Below are 24,414 nucleotides of genomic sequence, written 5' to 3' on the forward strand. Positions count from 1 at the left end.
TTCATAGCAGCACAATTTACGATAGCCAAGAGTTGGAAGCAACCTAGATGCCCATCGGTAAATGACTGGATCAAAAAGCTATGGTACATTTACACAATGGAATTCTATACTGCAGAAAGAAAGAAGGAACTCCTACCCTTCTTTCATGAGATCAAGAAGGATCTCTGTTGAATGCTCAATGGGGATTTTCCATAAATCCTGGGTCTTGTCTCTGCAAAGGTTTCTCCACTCCTGTACTCTGTGTCTTGTGAACTCCAGAGGCTGGGGTCGCCCCAGACTCTCACATCCACGCCCTCAACTCAAGGAGTCCCTGTGCCCTACCTGGATTGTCCCTCCCTGTGCATGGCTTGGAAACTCTCAAAACATCAAGCTGTAACAATTGTAGGGCTCACCTCATGCCTTCCCTGTTTTTAGATATCATTATTCTTCATAGTCTGATCTCCAAGTGTCTTGAAAACCATTGTTTCATATATTCCAGTAGAAGGGTTAATCTGGTTCCTGTTATTCCATCTTGACAGGAAGTAGAAGTTCCTGTTTCCCAAGTTCCACCAATTACATACACAGTGCCAATTCCAATGCTCAAGTCAAAGTTTTCATCTTACTTAATTGTAGCTTCTGACAAGCTGATATTTCCAACACTTTCTGGATGTAGATTCCAGGGCATATGTTTATTTGGTTTAATCTACCTCTCTGGCCATACCTTTTCAGTATCCTAGTCTGACACATAACTCCTAGTCATGGAATGTCTCAGGGTGTAAACTGAATCTCCTCTATGGTCTGTCTATGCCCACTGGACCTGGTGATCCTATGTAGTCTCACAGCTTTATAGTAAGTCTCAATGTTATATCTCTAGCCTGGATCCCAAACTTGCACACCTAACAGTCTATTCAATATACCCACTTGGTATCTTCACAGGCATCTCAACAAGTCTAAAACATGTTAACATGTGATCTCCTGATCTCCTACCTGCCACCCTATCCAACCCCACTCTACCTGTACCCTTCTGCATTTCAGTTCAGGTGAACTGAGTTCAACTTCATCTTTTCAGTTGCTTAGTCCCAATTCTTGTGGTCATCTCTCTCTCTCATGTAGGCTCTCCTTTCAAAATACATCCAGAATCCAGAATACCTTTTCCCACCTCCACTGATATCATCCTCGTCTAAGCTACCATCTTTTCTTCCTGGATTATTGCAGTACTCTCCTAATCGTTCTGCTTTTGCCTTTATCTCACTTGAGTCTTTGCGACACACTAGCCAGGATGATCCTGTTAAAATATAACTAAAATCATTTCACTTTTCTGCTCAAAACTGTCCATTGGTTTCCCCATCTTACTTGTGTGGAAGCCAGAAACCTTAGAGGCCACACACAGTGCGGACTCATTTCTTCACTATCTACCTTTTTTTCTCTTGCTATGTGTTCACTGACTGTGAACTATGCTGGACCCCCCAATGGTTTTTTAATACATCAAGAGTGCTCCTGCTTTAGTGCCGTTGTATATGCTGTTCCTTCTGATTAGAATGTTCCTCCTTTAGGTAACTCAGTATCATCACTCTCTTACTTCCCCTGTTCAAATGTCAACTCTGTAAAGCTCTCCTCAAAGCACTCTTTTGAAAATGAACTCAACTTCTGACTTCCTGCCTACCAGTCCCGGTACTCAAGAGTCCATCATCATTTAATATACTACATATGACTGTTACTGTTTATTGCTTCTCTCCTTCTACTTCTACCTCTCCTTCGTACTAATTTATGAGTACAAAAATTACGTCGGTTCTTTGAGATAATGCCTTGAACAGTGCCTAACAGAGCAGATCTTTGAGTTAATATTTACTGAACAAATCAATAAAATTAGAAGATTTTAGCTCTGCCTGGCGTGGCTCAGTTGGTTGGGAGTCGTCCTGCAAGGCACATGCCTGGGTTGCGGGTTTGGTCCTGGTTAGGGCGTGTATGAGAGGCAACCAATTGATGATGCTCTCCCTCCCATCCCCTCTCTCTAGAAATGGATAAATCCAATCTTAAAAAAAAATTAACAGGTTTTAAAAATCATTCTGAAAAGTGTTCTAAAGTTCTTTACCTCTATAAAAGTACTTTAATTGCTTACTTGACTGCAATTTTTGCAAGAAGATAAAAAGCATCCAGGAAAAACAATTAAAATTCATGTCATCTACACAGGGAATCTCTTACACATACCTGTTACCTTGGCCTCAGGAGCCCATTTAATAGTGTGTCCAACTTACTTGGAAAAAAATTCTTTTAAATTTCTGGCAATAAATTGTAGTCATATACAGCAATTCAAAATCACCCTTTATTTATTTTTTTAAAAGGTTTTATTTATTTATTTTTAGAGAGAGGAAAAAGGAAGGAGAAAGAGGGGGAGAGAAATACCAATGTGTGGTTACGCCTTGCACGCCTTGCTACTGGAGACCTGGCCTGCAACCCAGGCATGTGCCCTGCCTGGGAATTAAACTGGTGACCCTTTGGTTCTCAGCCTGCACTCAATCCACTGAGCTACCCCAGCCAGGGCTAAAATCACCTTTTAAAGTGTACAACTCAGTGAACTGAGTTATAGTACTGATGGCTGTGAGTTCAATGTTAGTCAGTCAACAATATATGCTAAGTAGTGTGTCTTGAAACAGAAAAATACATAAAGCAAGGTTGACAAAAATGTGATCAGAGGCTTACAAAAACTTAACCCTGTCTTTCCCCTAGACACAATGGTTCAGCATTCATTAAGTCAGTGTTTGCAGCTTTACAGAACTAAACTACCGTAAGAATCAAATATAAATGGAATCATATGATGTGATCTTTAGGGTTTGACTTCTTTCATTTAGCATAATGTTGTCAAAGTTCAATGTTGTATGTATCTATACTTCATTTCTTTTATCTTGGCTAAAAAAGATTTCATTGCACGGATATACCACTTTTGTTTACTCATTCATCAGATGATAAGACATTTGGGCTATTTCTACATTTTGATTATTATAAATCAAATAAACATTTGTGTACGAGTTTTAGTGTGGATATATGCTTTTAATTGTCACAGGTATATACCTCACACTGGAATTGCTAGGTTAACTCAATGCTAACTTTTAGAGGAACTGTCAAATTGTTTTTCAAAGTGCCACACACACCACTGTACCACCTTTCCAACTAAGAGTTCCAATTTCCCCACAGTCTCACAACACTTATTACTGTTTATCTTTCTGATTACTGTCATTCTTATAGGTGTGAAGTGGTATGGCACTGAGCCATAGATAATAATTTAAAAGCAGAAGCAGCAGAAAAAAAGATAAAGAAACAAAAGGGAGGAAGTTAGGAAGCAGGGAAAAGAGGAAAGGGAGAAAGGGAGGAACCCTGAAACTCTCTGTACCCTCAGCGGCTGAATATTCAATTGTTTAAAGTTGACTGACTGCACCTGTATCTCAGGACCCTCACTCTCTTGTTTGAATACGGGCTTTAACATTACCATTTGCCTAACTTTAACATGTGATCTTGCTTTCCTCTTCTCTGTACCTAGTGCTACCAGGGGCCAAGGTTCAAAGTTAATAACCTGAAGGGTGTATCTAGGGGCCCTTAACTATCTAGAAAAGTGAGAAAATTGTTACTTATTGTGTCAAATTAGAAACCATTCAACTTGCTAAAAAATCTACAAACTCTTTACCTAACACATTCAACTCACCCCAGAAGCAAATGATTTTTTAGGAACAGAGTGAGGAAAATGACTAGGCTTTTATCAACTTTGCATCCTAAATTCTTGACCAGTGCTTGGTATAAGCAGGTACCACATAAATGTTTTAAAGAAACGTGTTTTTCTTAAGATAAGGCTGGTGTTTGTCTTACCCTCAAGGGATTTTCATTGAGGTATGGAGGCTCTCCTTCTACCATCTCAATAGCCATGATACCCAAAGACCATATGTCCACTTTGGGGCCATAAGCTTTCCGTGTAACCACCTCTGGTGCCATCCAGTACGGCGTGCCAACCATGGTACTTCGCTTGCTCTGCTCAGGAGTGATCTGGGCACAGAAACCAAAATCAGCTAAAAAATAAAATAAAATAAAAAACATCTAGAGTTAATGGTGTCCATGGGTATTTTTATCTAGAGTTCACTTTAGATGACTATAATTGCATTTGACTACTCAGCCACTCGTTTCTTAAGATTATATTAATAAAGCCAACCGCATTGGGTTTACAAATATTTTGATGACATTACATATTCTCACTTTCTCGCTTTTACTTCCCATAAGCAGAGAGCCAATTATCAGGAAATATTTTATTCTAAACAATTAAATCTAACCAGAGGGAAAAAGAGGTGGGGGACGTATGAGACTATAAAGAAGAGATAAATAGTGATGGAAGGAGACTTGGCTTGGGGTGATGAACACACAATACAAATACACATGATGTGTTATAGAATTGTACCCCTGAAACCTATATAATTTTATTAATCAATGTCACTCCAGTAAATTCAATAAGAAATTCTATCCTATAGATTTTAATAAAGTTGAAGAAGGTCTAAAAGCCAAAACGCTGTCAAAAAACAACTAAAATTCAAACTAAAACTAAATTCACTTCAAAATGAAACTAAAAGTCAAAACTAAACACTGTGAATCAGGCAAAGGTCAGAAAATGGTAACTATGTTAGAAAAAAAATAAACAGAAGCTAATCACTAAACATTCAACTTAGCAAACTATAGAAAAAGAGAACATTTAGCTGCAACTGCACCTACAAGATGCTCACCAGCATTACTCCAATCACCTCATTTTAAACTAGCATCTAGTTTAGTATCTAATACTTTTCATTTACTGGCAAAGTCAGGATAATAATCTAGAATTTTTCCTACCCTTCTACTGTTAAACCCATTCTCTTCCATACATAACTACTATTAACATTTGTTTCTAAGCTTTCTGTTATATATTTACACACATACAAATTATACATTTACACACATACAAATAATACCTGTGAATGGCTTGCTTCTTTCTACTTAGTTTTAAAACTGTTTTTTAAAAACAACTTTTAGAGATCTTTCCACATTAATACATTGATGTACCTCATTATTATAACTACCCTGGCTGATGTTGGCTCAGTGAATTGAGTGCCGGCCTGGGAATTGAAAGGTCACTGGTTTGATTCCTGGTCAGGGCACATGCCTGGGTTGCGGGCCAGGGCCCCATTGGGGGTGTGTGAGAGGCAACCCATCAATGTATCTCTCAGACATCGATGTTTCTCTCCCTCTCTCCCTCCCTCCTTTACCCTCTCTCTAAAAAAAATAAATACATAAAATCTTAAGAAACAAAATATTGTAACTTATTTAACAATTTCCATACTGCTAAACATTTAAGATATTGTTTTTTCTTCACAGTGCTGCAGAGAACATCTTTGTACTTACGCACATGTTTCGAATAGAAGCACATAGAAGCAAATCATAAAAGAGTAATTGTTAGGTCAAATATGACTACTGACAGCTAAAATGAAAACTTATAAAAAAACAGATATTGTTTCTAGTACCTTATAAGAATTAACACATCTAATCCTCATGATAATTCTATTAGATAGGTACGTTGTTATCATTCCTGTTTTATAAATGGGGAAACTGAGGCATTTAAATTTTTAGATAACTTAACCAAGATCACTCATCTAGTAAGCGAAGAGCCAGGATTAAACATTATCCAAAAAAGTCTAATTCAGTTTGTAGGTGTATTCACCAAAAATTAGACATTTTTAACTTGCCTACTAAGATTAAGAGTAATAATTTTGTATTCTGACCATCTAGTTTCTGACAGAAACTAGACCTTCTTTCTTGTGGTTGAGGGTTTGATTCCTGGCCAATCTCACAGAGATGTTAAAAAAGGAGCAAAACTCGGTATAATTTTTTTTACAGAAATTCTTAAATCATATAGAGGGCATAGATGGAGCTGAGAAATTACAGCTAGCAGAGGAAAAAAAACTTGTGATTTCCTCCCCATGACTCGTTTTTTCCCTCATCATCTCTGAGGTCAGGGTCACATAGCCCTCCCATGATTAGGCCACACTGCCAAATACAATGAAAGCTGAAGAGCACGACAAAAATCTACCCTGAAAGACAGAGACAAATTCAAGTTTATCTTTTGAAGACAGCACCAAAATTATGACAGTCCTAGGTACTGTTCCCCAGTGTTTCAGATTTAAAATAAATTTAAAACAATATATACTTACTAACTTTAGAGACAAAGGAAGGAACACAGGAAGGAACCATCAGTTGGCTGCCTCCCATATGTGCTCCGACTGGGGACTGAACCCACAATCTAGGTGTGTGCCCTGACTGGGAATCAAACACGACCTTTCTGGTGTATGGGATGATACTTCAAGTAATTGAGCCACACTGGCTGCAGCTCAGCACTTTAGATTTTTAATCCTCAGAAGAATTCTTTGAAATAGATACTATAATTTATGTATGTTTAAATGAGAAAATAAACACAGAGATTAAGTAACTCACCTAAAATTATTGAGTAAGCACAGCAGATTTGCTATTTGCTGTCCAGCTGAGAGACCATAATCTTTACCACTATTCTCCCTCCCTCTCCACATACTGTCATAGAAATATTAATAGCAGAAGTGGTTTCTGCTTAAACAAAAGGTAGAAAATTATAATAACAAATAAATGTTACGTGCTTATCTTTTACTCACTAAGTTTAACTGATCCTTCCATCCCCAAAAGCACATTGTCACTTTTGATGTCTCGGTGGATCACTTGGTTAGCATGTAAAAACTCCAGCGCCTGTAAACACTGAACAGAAGAAAAAAAAAAACGATCCATGAAACAGTCTCTGGGAAAGTGCAAGGAAGGCTCACATGTGGTGAACTTAGGGCCTGAGCATTCCTTCTAGTATCTAGCAGAAGATACTCCAATACTTACACTTATAAAGAAAAAACATTCTTTCATGTACAAAGTTATAAAAATAAGACACCTTAATAAGATCCCCCATCTCTCACCCTCTGGTCTTACCCAGTGATAATTATTAAATGATATCTTAACTAGTCCTATCATTCAGTCTTCAATATTTTCATTTATAAAATAATGGGTAGATCTATATAATTTCTAGGACTTTTTAGGTTTAAATGCCTCAATGTATACAGCACTTGGCAAACACATGCACAAGATTCTTTAAAAATCACTTCAACAGTAAAGGATAAACTTGTGATTATTCCCATATGAATCTCAGATACTCAAGTTCAATCAACGTGCCAAGAAAAGCGGGCAAGATCCTGGGTAGTCTGGTTCTATCTGGCTGTTTATCAATGTGATGTAAGATGTCTTCATTTCTTCTATGGTGAATTTTATATAAAGACATATTTACAAAATTGACGCCAATGATAAAGAAATAACTTTCTTCTTACGCTAATGTTTCAGAAAGCACTGAATTCAAACTGAGAAAAAACGCCTCTTCCTTAAAAGTAAAAATGAGGCTGGATTTTAAAAATCTGCATGTCCGTATGTTTTTAAATATAAAGTGTGCATAAATTATAAAAAAGTTGTTTTTATTTCTCACCATCAGAGTAGAACAAAAAAAACCCTGTATATCATTTAAAGAGTAAAAATATCATTAAAAATATTCTATTCAGCCCTGGCTGGTGTAGCTCAGTGGATTGAGCACAGGCCTGCGAACCAGAGGATCGCGGTTCAATTCCCAGTCAGGGTACATGCCTGGGCTGCAGGCCAGTTCCCTGTAGGCCAACTCCCAGCAGGGGATGCACAAAAGGCAACCATACATTGATGTTTTTCTCCCTCTCTCCTTCCCCTCTAAAGGTAAATAAAGAAATAAAAATCTTAAAAAGAATCTAAAGAACTTGAGACACGTGGTTATAAACTAAGGGGGGGAGAATGGTGGGGGAGGGAGTGTGCGGGTGGAGGGGAATAGAACAACTGTAATGGTATAATCAACAAAATATATTAAAAAAATAAAATAAATAAATGATTGCAAAAAAAAAAAATTCTATTCATTCAAGGAAAAAACATATAAACTATGTACATTGTTACACTACATTTACCAAGCATTTAAGCACACTCCTGGAGAAAAAAAAAAACCCCAAACAAATTCCCAGAAAAACACTTGTACAAATACAAACTTGCCACAGTTGAAAGAACTCCTAAAATAATTTTATAACAACTAAGAAAAGCTACTAGAAAAACAAATTAAGTATAAATACATAAATTCTTATTAAGATTTACCAGCTTTGTGCTCACTTCGGCATCACATACTCTAAAATTAGAACGATACAGAGAAGATTAGCAGGGCCCCTGTGCAAGGATGACCCGCTAATTCGTGAAGCATTCCATATTTAAAAAAAAAAAAAAAAAGATTTACCAGCTTTTAAGTAACCAACATTTTTTTGTTAGGAGAAATGTTATTAAACTATTATATTCATTAAGGAATTCTTATTTCCTGCCCTACTAAAACAACCAAGCAAGCTGTGCCCCTTAGGTGGGAAACAATTAAATCAGAATTAAAATTTTCCAAAAAAAAACCCCATTATATGTACTGTTCCTACCTGAACAAAGTTTCTAATTCATTTATGTATCACTACAAAAATGCTAAAAGCCAAACCACAGAAAACATTAACTGTCTTAAGAACTTTCATAATTTTGTCCTTTGTGACAATGATACCTAAGATATTCAAAAGCAGTATCACAGATTCAATGACAATAGGTAAATCATTAACCTAAGTCTTATTTGTAGAAAATGTTAGGTGAAGGAAGAAGGCTTCTTATTTGATTAGACACAGGCAATTTAGCAGAATTTAGGATTTAAAAGCAAACAGCTTCTTCACCTTCAATAAAGCCAGAAGCAGATGTATTAACACTTGAAACTAGCATGTGTGCTGCTTTGCCTGAGAGTCATTTCCACTGTTGAGTATTGCATTAAACATTTTGTTTAGACAATGAATTATTATGATCACAGCACTGAAATTCACCTGTGAGTTCAGCACTTCAAAGGTCCATGCTTCATTTCAAAATTATCTTACATATAAAGGGTTGAAATGCTCATGTAGGATGAAATGGTATGGGGAAAACTTGCAGAGAATGTGTACAGAAAAAGTACATTACATAATAAAATTAACCTGTGTGACCCTGGCTGGTGTAGCTCAGTGGATTGAGCACAGGCCTGTGAACCAGAGGATAGCGGTTCGGTTCCCAGTCAGGGTACATGCCTGGGTTGCAGGCCAGTTCCCAGCAGGGGACGCACAAGAAGCAACCATACATTGATATTTCTCTCCCTTTCTCCTTCCCTTCCCCTCTAAGATAAATAAATAAAATTCAATCTGTGTGGAAAACTTTCTCTTTTTTTATCTCCTGCTACCCATAACTTATCAATGGGAGCAAACTCACCTCTCTGCATACAGCAGCAATCTGTGCTTCATCCATGCAGGTTTCTGTTACAACATCAGTAAGTGATCCCCCAGCAAGGTACTCCATTACTACAAACAATTCATCTCCCACCAGGTAACTAAAAAAAAAGAACACAAAATACACTCATGCTTTTACTTTTTCTAAGCACATGGCACTGTATGTTGAAGAATTCAAAGTTTAGATATTCTCATAAGAAAACTAGAAAGCTGGTAGCTTTGAGTGAGAGGAAGACAACTGGAAAGCTGCTATGTAACAGCACAGAAAAATAACTGAGGGTGATTACGATTTTCCTGAATAATTGTAAAGTTTGTCAACAATTGTAACTTGAGGTAGCTTTGTTCATCCTGTTTTTACAGATGAACAGACAGAAGTCTGGAATGGTTAAATTTGGAGAGCTTAAGGTCACATAGTAAATGACAGAACCAGAATCTGAAGCCAAGTATAAACTGATTTCAAAGCTCATGGCTTTTCTTTCGGCATCCAAAATTTTTTTTAATTGATTTTTTTAGAGGAAGGGGGAAGAGGGAGACGAGAAGGTGGGGAGAAAGGGAGAAAGAGGCATCAATTTGTTCTACTTATTTTTGCATTCGTTGGCTGTTTCTAGCCCTCACTAGGGATCAAGCCCATAACCATGACATATGAAGACAATGGTTTAACCAACTGAAGTACCAGGTTTGGCCCACCATCTAAAATCTTCTTTTTTTTTGAAAATATCCTCACCTAAGAACATTTTTTTATTGCTTTTAGAGAGCGAGAGGAAGGGAGAGACAGAGAGAGAAACATCAATGTGAGAAACATCAATTGGTTCTCTCTCATAGGTGCCCCAATTGGGGATCAAACCTGCAACCTGGGTATGTGCCCTGACCAGGAATCAAACCCGTGACCCTGTGGTCTACTGAATGATGCTCCAACCAACTGAGCCACACTAGCCAAGGGCAAAGAAAATCTTTTTATTTATTTATTTATTTATTTATTTATTTATTTATTTATTTTTAAGATTTTATTTATCTTTAGAGGGGAAGGAGAAGGAGAGAAACATCAATGTATGGTTGCCTTTCGTGCGTCCCCTGCTGGGAGTTGGCCTGCAGGGAACCGGCCTGCAGGGAACCAGCCTGCAACCCAGGCATGTACCCTGACTGGGAATCGAACCGCAATCCAAGAAAATCTTTTTAGTAACAAGGTAGTATCTGGGGTTAGTTTTTCTAGCCATGGTGGGCCCACTGGCCTCTTGGGTACTCAAACATCCAGCCCTGGGATGTAGGAAGGGTTTGATGTGGCTGTGAGGGATACTGGGGTCTTGCCAAAATGACTATACATCTCTCGGCCCTTCTGAGGACCAGAAAGCAAGATGGTGTCATAGCCCTCGGGGGAGTCCAAGGCCAGCAGACTGAAGGTGAGGATCTTGCCCTTGGCCTGGAGAATGTGGCTGCTCACATGAAGTGCATAAACCTTCAGTCTGGGTACCTTCTGGACACGCACATAGGTTATAGTCCCTACAACCTCAGTGGTTCTACCCTCCCTACTGGGAAGCTTCATTTTCCTGATCATCTGGGAAAGGGACAGAGGTGGTTGGTTGGTGCAACCATGAACAACCTCTTCAGCACCATTTGGTTGAAGGTGAAGTTGTTTCCTTCGGCCAGAGACCTGTATAGCTTGTCCAACAGCCTTAGGCAGATGTCATGGCTCTTGGGCTATCTGTGCTGAAACTTTCAGTCTTTGTTGTGGTGAATGCTGACTCCCATGATGGCGCCTTCTACTCCCACCACATCTGGAAAACGGATGGTTTTTCTTAACTACCATGATATACTGACTTAAAATACTATTTTTTAAAAGATTTTATTTATTTATCTTAGAGGGGAAGGGAAGGAGAGGGAGAGAGAGAGAGAGAGAGAGAGAGAGAGAGAGAGAAATATCAATGTATGGTTGCCTCTCATTCATCCCCTGCCGGGAACCGGCCTGCAACCCAGGCACGTGCCCTGACTGGGAATTGAACCGCAATCGTGTGGTTCGCAGGCCCGCGCTCAACCCACTGAACTACACCAGCCAGGGCTTAAAATACTATTTTAAAAATGTTCCTGGAAAGTTTATTTCTATGGGCATGGTCCTAATTATTAGGGCTAAAGTCTAAAAATGGGTTATCATTACTCCATTCAAAACAAATTTAAATGTGGAAGAAAATCACCTATCTCCAAAACAATCACTATTATAGTTTTTATTATTTTTATAACTATTTCATTTATATACATGTAATTGCTTTAGAAAACACATATAGTAGTAAAATATACTTTATAAAGAAAAAATCCTCACTCAAAGATGTTTATTAATTTTAGAGAGAGGAAGGAAGAGGGAGAAAGAGGAACAGACAGAAATATTGATGTCAGAGGAAAATATCAATCAACTGCCTCTTGTATGTACCCTAACCAGGGACTGAACGGGTGACCTTTTTGGGGTACGGGATGACATTCCAACTGAGCCACCTGGCCAAAGCATAAAATATGCTCATTATTAACATCATTCCTAAATTAAATGTTTTTGATAAGACATATTAGTTACCCACGAGAGCATCTAAAATAAAAATTCATCCAAAAGTTTAATAACTGTGTGACCCATCACCTCTGTTAGTCAAGATATGAATCACCTTACTGTTTCTACTTCTGAACATTTGTAACTAACATGAGCACCAGCAGCAATGTCCTTCATTTAATTGCCTTCTCTCACTTGCCAAGTGGTGCCTATGTAGAAAAGGGGACTGTTCAACTGCAATGTACAACTTTTACCTCTCTTTCAAGCTTACTTTTCAGCACAGATATTCCACTCTGGTCCAACTAAAGTGGCTACCCACCCGAAGCCACAAGATTTAACATTTCCATATTTTTGTCTCAATACTTGAGCAATATTCATTATTTACCTGTCCAAGAAGTTAACTATGTTGGGATTCTTCAATTCTTTCATCACCAAAATCTCATTAATGATCAATTCCTTCTTTGGTTGTTTCTGTAAATTAATCTGTTTGATAGCAACCTATAATGGAAACAGAATAAAAATAATCAAACAAGTTTCCTAATTCTCTTAACAAAATTACAAATACCAATCAGGTAATAATAATTCAATTTACTATAAATATTACACAATGAAATTATAATTTACTAGTTGGCAGTACTCTGATTTCCATACTGCCTATGACAATGCTTTATAATACATAGAGCCCAAATATTTTTAAAGATTTTATTTATTTATTCTTAGAGAAACAGGAAGGGGGAGAGAAACATCGATGTGTGAAAGAAACTTCGATTGGTTCCCTCTTGCACATGCCCTGACTGAAGACCGGACTCACAATCCAGGCACGTGCCTTGACCCGGAATTCAACCAGCACCTTTTGCTCTGTGGGATGACACCCAACCAACTGAGCTGTATCAGTCAGGGCGAGCCCAAAAATTTTTTAGATTTCTCTTGAAACTGATTAACCAACCCAAGGATAGCTCAGTGCCTACAATTAATTTTCCTTTTCATTCAAGCTGGGAAAAAATTTTGCTTCTTCATAAAACAACACATTAAGTCCTTCTTTTTTCTCCTTAATAAGTGTCATAAAATTACACAAAATAATTCTTTCAACAGATTCAACTGAAAAAGATATTTCTATTGATTATTCATTCACAGGTTTGTCTAGCGTCCTCCTACACTAAAAGCTAATGATAACACCCAGAACAATGAAAAAGTAGCTACCTCCTGTCCCAATGCCACATCAGTAGCAGTGAACACTGTACCAGAAGCCCTAGAGGGAAAAGAAGACACAGCCAGATTTAAGGTTTCTAAATCACTACCATTTATAACATCCAAAGGCTCTATATTAGAACAAATGAAAAAGGATTAAGCATTTAAGACTTAACATCTATAACAAGAGTAAAAATAAAAACAAAAGCAGAAAAAAAATAAGAAAAAGGCAATCCATGTGGTCAAAACTTAGGTTAGAAATGTCACAAATTTCATACCTTCAAAAATATAAGAAAAAGATAAAGGAAGTAAAGACAAAAAGTAACATATACTCATGGATCTGTCTCCTTGCTTAAGAAAAACAAAGAATTACAAATAAACTCTAAGGTTCTTGTGTGGCATTTCCAAAGGCATCCTCCTTGTTTCCCCAAAGTAACCTGTAAGTATTGTTCACATTGCATTTCATGTACGTCAGTTCCACCCATCTCTCTATACTTTATCTAATTTCACTATGTATTTTTCAGCAATTTTTAAATTTAATATTGGATTTGGGATGATCATCCATATAAAAGAGACGTTATTCTTATTTTTTTATTGCTTTTGTTAGATGCCATTCTTGTTTATTCATAATTATTATTACATATATTAATCAATATATTATAATTTATCCATTATTGTAAAAATGTTAAGATAATTCTCAAAATCTTGTTTTTAAAACCAATGCTTAATGTGAATTTAGTTTTTGAAAAGAAATTCATAAGGAAACTTTCAGAGAAAGACTTCAGCTCTTTCTAAATTCACAGAACATTTTCCAGAAATTAACAACATTAAAAATCCCAGATGTTCGTTTCCAAGCAACAGAAAAAGCTCAGTTAATATAATTAACAATACAAATCTGTATAGTTAAAAATACAAATTACTTGAAAAAACACAGTAGACTTAAGATCAGTAGACTCAACATCAACACTTTATGGATGTGATGAAAATTCATGTTTTTATTGCCCATACTCTTACGGCACAGGTGTCAAACACAAGGCCTGAGGGCCATACCTGGCTCTTCAGGTTGTTTTTATCTGGCCCGGCACCTTGTTTCTACCCGGCGGCAGCACTGAACTCCTTTCCCCTAGTTAAGGAGTAGTTACATTTGTACAGTCCTAAAATGACATTTGGCCCGTTGAAGGCAACCCCAAGGCTGATGTGGCCCCTGGTGCAAATGAGTTTGACATCCCTGCTCTTACAGTCTTAAGTATTTTTTTAAATATATTTTACTGATTATACCATTTCAGTTATTCTATTCCTCCCCTTCATTCCCCTCCACCCACACACTCCCTCCCCCACCATTCTCCGCCCCTTAGTTTATAACCACGTCTCAAGTTCTTTAGATTCTATATTTCCCCCACTATTCTTGCCCTATCCATTTTCTGCCTACCATCTATGCTATTTCCTGTACCTTCTCCCCCCTTCTCTTCCTCCCACTCCCCTGTTGCTAACCCTCCATGTATTCTTCATTTCTATGGTTCCACTCCTGATCTACCTGTCCTCTTGGTTTGCTTCTGTTTTAGGTGTGGCTGTTAATAACTGTGAGTTTGCTGTCCTTTCACTGTTTACATTTTTCATCTTCTTTTTCTTAGATAAGTTCCTTTAGCATTTCATATAATAAGGGCTTGGTGATGATGAACTCCTTGAACTTGCCCTTATCTGAGAAGCACTTTATCTGTCCTTCCATTCTAAATGAAAGTTTTGCTGGATAAAGCAATCTTGGCTGTAGGTCTTTGGATTTCATGACTTGGAATACTTTTTTCCAGCCCCTTCTTGCCTGGAAGGTCTCTTGAGAAATCCACTGACAGTCTGATGGGTACTCCTTTGTAGGTGACTGTCCCCTTATCCCTTGCTGCTTCTAGGATTCTCTCCTTCATTTTCATCTTGGCTAATGTAATTATGATGTGCCTTGGTGTGTTCCTTCTTGGGTCCAGCTTCTTTGGGACTCTCTGAGCTTCTTGGATTTCCTGGAAGTCTATTTCCTTTGCCAGACTGGGGAAGTTCTCCTTTATTATTTGTTCCAATAGGTTTTCCACTCGTGGCTGTTTCTTTCCCCCTTCTGGTACCCCTATAATTCGGATGTTGGAACGTTTAAAGATGTCCTGGAGGTTCCTAAGCCTCTCCTCATTTGTTTGAATTCTCATTTCTTCATTCCTTTCTGGTTGGATGTTTTGTTCTTCCTTCTGGTCCATTCCATTGATTTGAGTCCCAGTTCCCTTTCCATCACTATTTGTTTCCTGGACATCTCCCTTCATTTCAATTAGTTTAGCCTTCATATGTTCCTCTAATTTGTGACTATAATCAACCAGTTCTGTTAGCATCCTGATAAACAGTGTCTTGAACTGTGCTTCTGAGAGGCTGGCAATCTGTTGGTCGCTTAGAGTTATCGGCTCTGGGACTTTGAGTTCTTCTCGCGCCATCTTTTGGGCTGTTCTTGCCTGTTCCGTAGCAGGATCGGAGCCCTAGGTGTTCACTAGAGCAGGGCAACTAAGTCGCTGGGGTGTGACGCTGTATGTGGGGGCGGGGTCAAAGAGGAACAATGGCATCCCTCTGCCGCCTCCCATTGCGGCCCCCACAGGTGGCCGGTGCCGCAGCTGCCACCGTCACNCGTGTTTTGTCCCACTGCACGCGAGTGTGCCACCGCCATCAGCCCTCGCCCCCTGGGGCCTGTGTGGTCCCTCTCACTGTGCACGAATGTGTGGCCGCGGTCAGTCTGCCCCACACCCTGACTGGGTCCGGGCCACTTGCGCGCCTAGGTTGGGGGATCTGTCCTGCCTGACCCTGCTGTGCTGCTGGCTCCGCCCCTCTTATCGTCCCGGTTGAACGGTTAGTTGTTGTCAGACTTCTGTATAATTCAATTTTCTGTTCTTTGGCTGTGTCTTTGTTCTCCAAACCTTTGTTGTATTCAAACTTGGTTGTGGGAGAAGGCACAGTGTTTCCACCTATGCCTCCATCTTGGCGGAAGTCCCAGTCTTAAGTATTTTTAATGAGCAATTTTTCCAACCATCTAATCTCTTACCACCAATAGGCAATAACACTTAAGAAGAAACAATGTACCACCGTGGCTAAGTAGTAGTTTTTTAGAAGCATCTAGAAATAAATGCATTACTTATTTACACAAATCTAAGGATATCACTCATAGAAGTCTGAGCGTGCTCAATGTCAGCAAGCTAAAGCAGTAATCATGCAGTACACCTAGGAAGTATTGAATACTGTGATAATGTAAGTCACAAATACTTACCCTTGCCCAATTTTTTCATATCTTGTGTATTTTTTCTTAGGGTCACCTATGCTTACAATAGTTCCTATTTAAAACAAAACAAAAAAAATACAAAAAAAATTTATAAGCTCCATCAAGCATTTGAAAATTATAAATTAATTCTGGCATCATTATTCCTTTTAATAAACTCCAATATTTTGTTTAGTTACTTATGGCCATTTTGTATTCTCATATGGAGAAGCTATAGGTATGCATAAATATATACAAACTTCCTTTGAAAAAGTTTCTAACTATGACCCTTAGATTCGGCCCTTTGGGAAAAAGAGTTGCTCCCAAAAGTACTGAGTGTTCTGGAGACGTTACTCATTAGTCAACACATAATAAATAAGCAAAGAAGAGTGTTTTGGGGCTTCACCAAATTTTAATTGAAGCTATTGTTCCTAAAAGAAAACAATTTCTTTGTCTTAAGCCAAAATATAGGGTATAAATTAAAATCTATTTGGGCCAAAGGTTACAAGAGCAGTTAACAATTCTAGAATAATGTAAAATGCAGAAGACATACTTAATTTCTCCATGATCTCTTCATCTGTCATTTTAGTCTTCTTTTTCTGTTTGTCAGAAGACTTGGCACCATCAACATTAGAATCACCAACTGGGGCAGGAATAGGGTCAATGACAGACCGTGTATAAATCTGCAGAGAGAGAGAGAGAGATAATTACTGATATTTGAGAAAAAACATTTTTATGTATTCTTATTGGCACACCATTCAGTTCTTTGATTTTTAATCAGAGCTAAGTTGTCTCCAGTGTTCCAAATAAAGAGAGTATTTCCAGACCTGTCTTATAAAAGACTTGTAACTAAAGAGAACAAATGTGAAATTTTTCTGTGGCACACCATACCTAACTTTTAAGTTTTTGTAGCAAAAGAGCAGGTCTGTGAAAGAAATTTAAGTGTAACCAGATCTAAAATGATATGCAAGCAATGAAGCAAAAAGAAGTTTAAAATCATGTTTTTAACAAAAAAGAGCAATAAAGAGCAAAATAATACAAACCCTGATATTAAAATAACTACTAATCCTCCCTAAATTTTAGTACAAATATGATTTCTATCATTTCCTTTCCAACAGCCAGTTCATAGGAGAGAAAGAAAATAGAGGCCTCTACCATCAGATCAGGAGGCTATGGCCAGCCTCAGAGCCTCACCTGCTGACTGCACCAGCACTGCCTCAGAGGCCAATGCACAGCACCCTCCCCCAATTTACTTATAAATATCAGCACAAGAAAAGGAATCTGTCTCTAAGGTCACTACTGTTAAAAATTCTCTTATATCTATATCTGGTTTGGAATTTATTCTTAGCAGCCTCTTGAATGACACCAAGGCTTTGAGAGAAATGTAAAATCAGAGATAAAATATATAATTTGGGTATGAAGACCTAAGTTTTAGACACAGCAGTTATCTGAATTGAGATAAACAGAGAAAGTCAGAGCAATATACGAATTCTCTGGAAGAAAGGTTTAGTATAGGTAGAAAAAACAATATGAAGTGGAGAGGGGCTTGCAGGGCTGGGTGAAAAAGGTGAAGGGATTAAATAAAGCCCAAAACAAACAAACTCACAGACACAGACAGTGGGGTGATTACTAGATGGAAAGGGGGCGGGGAGGTAGAAGATGGAAAAGGGGGATGAATTGTGATGGAAGGAGACCTAGGATTAAGTAGTTACTTCTGATGTGTTCCAGAATTGTACACCTGAAATCTGTAACTTTATTAACCAATGTCATCCCAACAAAATCAATAAACGAGAAAAAGAGAAGTATTTTAAAGAAGCCATTCAATTTTAACTTTCCAAAAAGCTAGTGTTTTCCCAAGTGGTCTTCAGGTAAAGATCTCCTAGTCAAATTTCCCTACACTAAAATATTTTAAGCATGAAGGCTTTTAAAAATTGATCACTGGATGTTAAATACAGACTGCTTTTTAAAACACACATGCACAGACACACACAGCCCAATTCACCAGTAAGACACTCACTGATTTTGTATGATCTGGTCGTGGGGCAATAACAGGAGGAGCAGCTTCTTCATCATCATCATCTTCCTCTGTTGCTAATGTTTCTGATCCCTTGGTACTCAGCTGTATTTATCAATGAGCCAAGTTGAGAAAGACAAGTCAAATATAATAATACATTAACATATGACTCTTTTAAAAAATATGTATCTGAAAAAATATATTGTAACAGCTCATTTCATAATGATAAATTCTCACTGGCTCTACTATAATTATTTAAACAGTGAACACAATTTTCTAAGTAAAGAAAGTTTATGAAATAAATATGATAAATATCCAGTATTCTTGAGAGAATTTACACCCAAATTTATATAGAGAATTTTATACCCTTTAAATAAACCCTAAAAGTAAACAATAAACCCTGGCCAGATAGATCAGTTGGTTAGAGAGCTGTCCTGATGCACCAAGATTGCAGGTACGATTTCTGGCCAGGGAATATACAAGAATCAACCAATGCATAAACAAGTAGAATAACAAACCGATGTCTCTCTCCCCCTCCTTTCCCCTCTCTCTCTCTAAAATCAATCAATAAAAAAATTTAAAGCAAACAATGACTATTTGTTAAGACCAAAAATAAAGATCCTCTAGGGTCTGAATAAGTCAGAGTCATTTTCAGGAATTTAAAACAGCTACATTCACCAGAAAAAAAAAAAGGTGGCTAACGAAGCAACAAAGGAAGGTATTAACCTTTACATAGATAGAAATTACTATAAGCCATGTGTGTATCTAGGTGGGTACTTTATAAATTATCCCATTTAATCTTCAGATAACCCGGGACGCTATTTCCTTCTAACTGAGGAACTGAAAATAAAACAGTGACTTTGTAGGAGCATGATAACTTAGATAAAGTTTCAGAAACTTTGAAGACTGATAAGGCTTCTCTATTGTTCTGTATTTCTCCATCATCTATATTCAGTAGAATGGTGCCAGAGGAAAAGACTAGCGAGTTCTTTGTATTCATGTTTATATATGGAAACATTACCACAAGCAGCTAACCTGCTCTCGAGTGTAAGTTTTAGACACTTTGAGTTTATATTAGGGACATTCTATCTGTTTCACATGGCTTTCTCAAATAATCAAGTGGCTAGCTAAAATATATATGAAGGAGTGTTTTATTTCTAATGGCTGTAATTCATTTTAGAAAGCAAAATAAAAACTGAAATTTGTTTTGAGTAACTTAATGAGAACAAGAGCTTTAAGAAATAACATATTAACTCACTGCTGGTGTTCCAGAAGGGAAGCCATCTTTCTCTAAATGTGAAAAAGAAAATAATGCTAAGTTAATATTTCAAATCAAATAAATGTCTAAAAAAAGAAAGATGATAAAAAGCAGAGCAAGTAAAATGTTTAGACTGATTTTAAGTTGAATTAAGTCTTGAGAAAAATAACAATATCAATATTCAAACAAGAATTTGTATTAGATTGAGTCAACAAATCTCCAATCTTAATGAAACTAAGTTTACTAAAAATTATTGAATTGTATACTTCAAATGGGTGAATTTTACTAGCATGTAAATTATACCTTAATTAAGTTATTAAAAATTTACTTGAAGCTACACCTGTCAATCTGTATTTATTACTCTAAACAAATTTATTTATAATACTTTCTCCAGAAAACTGCCTATTGGAGAACTTAAAGCAACCATGAAGACAATGACAAGTGTGCAAAGAACAATTCTTGACATAAACTGTGACCAATATGACTGCCCTGGCTGGTGTGGCTCAGGGGATTGAGTGGTGGCCTGTGAACCAAAGGGTTGCGGGTTTGATTCCCAGTCAGGGTACATGCCTCAGTTGTGGGTAAGGTCCCAGTAGGGGGCATGTGAGAAGCAACCACACACTGATACTTCTCTCCCTCTTATTCTCCCTCCCTTCTGCTCTCTAAAAATAAATAAATACATACACACATAAATCTTCAAAAAAGAAAGAAAGGGAAACCAATCCCTGAGGGTCAAACAGTTCATGAAGACTAAATGTTCAAACACTCCTTCTGGAGTTTAGAACATTAAGTTGTGTTCTGTTTTACATTAAAAGTAATATATATGTAGGAAATGTATGATTTTCTGGTGCAACATTGATTTTTAAAAAAGATTACTAATTTACAAACTTACTAGTTGACAGAAAAATTCTGGGGACAAGTACAACTTTTTGCTAAGATGTACTAACAAGGTAAAAAAAGGTCAAAATCACTTGCCAAGTGGTTTTTCTGCAATGATGCAATCAAATTAAGTACAATAAAAACCACATGTATGACTTTAGCTCAATCACATTGTTTAAAAATATTACATGTATGACTTCAGGAGACAGAGGAAAACATTAAATGTCATAGGATGTAGTTAGTAAAATCCATGCTAGGGGAACAAGACAAATGATCTCATTTCTTTAACAACTGCAAGGAAAAAGAGATCATGAAAACCAGCATGAGATAGGAGAAGAGTAAGCATAAATATCAAAAAAGATTCAAGAGATATAGCAATCAACTGAAACGTATAAACTTTATTATGATCCTGATTCAAACAAATAAACTGTTTTTTAAAATCTACTATTCTCCAGTTCTTACCTGATATTTATATTTTGAGGTACGTATTCTTTTAGTCTAATGCTTATTTTGCTTATATATTTGGTAAGTTTCAATTTTTGAGTGGACTTCAACATTTTTACTCCAAATTCTGTGCATTTATATGGTAAAACAACTGTCCTCCTGTCTCACTAACAATAAATATATTTCCAATATGAACTATCAGAATCTTTCCCCTTATTTCTGGTAGTCATTCAAAAGCAATGAAGAGGAAAATAAAATAAGCAAAAGGCTAAATCATCCATTTCTGTCTAAGAGAATAATATAATTCCCAGATTCCAAATTATGCACAAAAGCTGCTCCAATTAGTTTATAAAAGGTAGATCTATGCAAGGGAAAAAATGGAGACAAAAACCATAGCTTAGTTTTCATTTTGTTTTTTTTTAAGAAGGAATTTTTAAATCTAGAACAGCATCACAACTCTGCAATCTCATCTGAATTAGGCCTTTTAGAGCTGACTGATGTCTTACCTGGAGGAGTAAAGCTCAGATATTTTTGCTTCACTGTGTTGGAGTCATAGAACTTTAAGACATCTAACACAGCCTGAGGATTCTTCTTTTGCTCTAGTTTGGTGATATTGGAAGTCTGTAATAATCGGGCCCATTGTTCTGGCATGCCCTAAAAACAAGATAGTCAGAAATTAGTTAATCTGAGTTGCTCTAATAAAATCAATTTCCTGAGGCAAATGACAAAACACAATGGCAAATCAATCTACATAACTACAGGTTTGACTTAATTCTTCAAAGCCTAGTTTTTGATCATCACTTCCATGCAAGATGGCGGCACACTTCAACACAGCTTGCCACCTCCCACAACCACATCAAAATTACAACTAACTACGAACAACCACTGTTTGTAACTGCCAGAAATAGAGTTGAATGGAAGTCCCACAACTTCAGAAGTAAAGGAAGCAAGCACATTGAGATTGACAGGAAGGGTAAAAATGCTGAATGAGCTGGTCCCACACCCACATGTGCTGGACAAGAATAGGGAGGGATATCTCAGGAGCAAGGGGTCCCAGCCCCACAACAGACACCCCAGCCCAGGATTCCAGTGCTAGGAACACAAGTCCCCAGAGCTTCTGGCTGTAAAAACTAGAGGGGATTGAGGCTGTGGAAGACAAATTGCTAGAGTCCCAGGCAGTTCTTTTTACAGGGCTTGCACCTAGACTTACTCTGGTTTATTTCCTCTGAGCTTCGGCATGAGGGCAACAGATGGAAAGGCACCAGAGACATACAGGGAGGAACTGAAGTGTCTGGCATCTGGGTGAGAGGTGGGGGGCAGCTTTCTCCCAGACAGAAATGGTGGCAGAGGCCACTGCTCCTTTTTTGGGCACTCCCCCGACAGGGCTGGCTGGTGGGTGCCATATATGAGACTTCATCTACCTGACTCACACTGTTTGCTGCACCCTGTCATTCCCCAAGGCTCCATTACCCAACTTTCGAGGCCACCCAACCTGTTTCCAGTGGCTTTTCCATATGAATGGCTTTCTCTTGAGTCACACTTCAGATTCTCTTAAATCAGGGATATCAAACTCATTTTTACCGGAGCCCATATCTGCCTCTAGGTTGCCTTTAAAGGGCTGAATGTAATTTCAACACCTTAGCAGTTAGGAGTAGTTACATTTATATAGTCCTAAAATTATTTCGGCCCTTTGAAGGCAACCTTGAGGCTTATGTGGCCCCACTAAAAAATGAAGTTTCATACCCCTGTACTAAATTCTCTCAAACAAGCAGCATCTAGCCTCAGCATGCCCTGTGCTAATTGCTAAGTGGCCCTAGGCCTGGTACTAGCAGCAGCTGGCCTTGGGTCACCTCCAAACCCAGCACGAGTAGCAGCCAACTGCAGATGGCTTTGTAGGTTATGCCGGGTAGCCTAGGGCCGAACACAGGTGGTAGCTAACCTTAGCTTCCACCTCCTGTGAGGCCCCAGAGCTTGTGCACCCTGGTCTGTGGACAGCTACAGACCAAACTGGAGCACCACCTCCATGAGTGACAGTCAAAAAGGTAGACTCAGTGGGCACCAGAGTCCTGCTAAAGTAAGTCCTGCTCAGCATGGGTCTCTACCCAGCTGGTCCTCGATGGTGGTCAGAGACTGGTGGTCAATGGTCACTGCCAGTCCTTAGTCCTTACAGTTGGTTGGCCCAGATAAACCACTCCCATTGATCTGCCAACAGAAATCAAGGCTCAACTACAACATAGGGATGAACATCATCCACATGGTGAGCACACCTTGAGTACCCAGCTTGGGTGGTAGGGGACACTGTACCACTGGACCCCACTCTTCCAAGACAGGGAGTCATAGCAGTTCTGCCTAATACACAGAAACAAACACAGAGAAGCTGCCAAAATAAGGACACAAAGAAACATGGGTAAAATGAAAGAACAGAACAATATTCCAGAAAAAGAACTAAACAAAATGGAGATAAGCAATCTACTAGAGCGGAGTTCAAAACACTGGTTATAAGGATGCTCAATGAACTTAGTGAGAACTTCCAACAGCATAAAAAAGGGCACGGAAACCATAAAAAAGAACCAGTCAGAAAGGGAGGATACATTAATTAAAAGAGAAAACAATTTACAGGGAGTCAACAGTAGAATGGATGAAGCTGAGAATCAAATCAACAATTTAGAATATAAAGGAGCAAAAAACACTCAATCAGAACAACAAAAAGAAAAAAGAACCCCCAAATTGAGGAGAGTGTAAGAAGTCTCTGAAACAACTTCAAGCATACTAATTTTGCATCATGGTGTTGCCAGAAGAGACAGAGAGCAAGAAATTAAAAACCTATTTGAAAGAACAATAACAGAAAATGTCACTAAGTTGATGAAGGAAACAGACATACAAGTTCAGGAAGCACAGAGAGTCCCAAAGAGATGAACCCAAAGAGGCCCACACTGAGACACATCATAATAAAAATGCCAAAGGTTAAAGACAAAGAAAGAATCTTAAAAACAGCAAGAGAAAAGCAGTTAGTTACCTACAAGGGAACCCCCGTAAGACCGTCAGATGATTTTTCAAAAGAAACTTTGCAGGATAGAAGGGACTGGCAAGAAATACTCAAAGTGATGAAAAGCAAGGACCTACATCCAAGATTACTCTACCTAGCAAAGCTATCATTTAGAATCAAAGGACAAATAAAGAGCTTCCCAGACAAGAAAAGGCTAAAGTTCATCATCACCAAACCAGTAATATAGAAGTGTTAAAGGGCCTTCTTTAAGAAGAATATCAAATATATGAATAAAATGGTAATAAATATGTATCTATCAATAATTAAATCTAAAAAACAAAATAAACAAAGAAGACAAACAGAAATCACAGATACAGAGAGCATTCTGATGGATGCCAGATGGAAGGGGAGTAGGGTAGATGGGCAAAAAAGATGAAAGGAGCAGGAAGTACTAATTGGTTGTTACA

General features: G+C 37.9%; 1 protein-coding gene, 1 non-coding gene and 1 pseudogene across 2 annotated transcripts in view; 1 reads left to right on the forward strand and 2 right to left on the reverse strand.

The window, feature by feature from the left end:
* Window positions 1-24,414, reverse strand: part of PAK2 (p21 (RAC1) activated kinase 2) — a 92,873-nt gene that overhangs the window by 10,552 nt on the left and 57,907 nt on the right. The window contains exons 4-13 of the mRNA XM_037037719.1: window positions 21,468-21,615; window positions 19,639-19,670; window positions 18,384-18,485; window positions 16,920-17,049; window positions 16,379-16,442; window positions 13,111-13,159; window positions 12,296-12,408; window positions 9,367-9,484; window positions 6,666-6,765; window positions 3,838-4,034 (exon numbers count right to left, since the gene is read on the reverse strand). Coding sequence (XP_036893614.1) covers window positions 3,838-4,034; window positions 6,666-6,765; window positions 9,367-9,484; window positions 12,296-12,408; window positions 13,111-13,159; window positions 16,379-16,442; window positions 16,920-17,049; window positions 18,384-18,485; window positions 19,639-19,670; window positions 21,468-21,615 — 1,053 coding nt within the window. The remainder of the gene's footprint in view (window positions 1-3,837; window positions 4,035-6,665; window positions 6,766-9,366; window positions 9,485-12,295; window positions 12,409-13,110; window positions 13,160-16,378; window positions 16,443-16,919; window positions 17,050-18,383; window positions 18,486-19,638; window positions 19,671-21,467; window positions 21,616-24,414) is intronic.
* Window positions 8,216-8,322, forward strand: LOC118980997 (U6 spliceosomal RNA). Its single transcript, XR_005065249.1, has one exon. It is a non-coding gene; the product is annotated as a U6 spliceosomal RNA (small nuclear RNA).
* LOC118980973 (60S ribosomal protein L18-like) lies at window positions 10,554-11,206 on the reverse strand (annotated as a pseudogene).

Source organism: Sturnira hondurensis, unplaced genomic scaffold, assembly GCF_014824575.4.
Source record: "Sturnira hondurensis isolate 20B ecotype Veracruz unplaced genomic scaffold, ASM1482457v3 Scaffold0023357, whole genome shotgun sequence".
NCBI classification, from domain to species: domain Eukaryota; kingdom Metazoa; phylum Chordata; class Mammalia; order Chiroptera; family Phyllostomidae; genus Sturnira; species Sturnira hondurensis.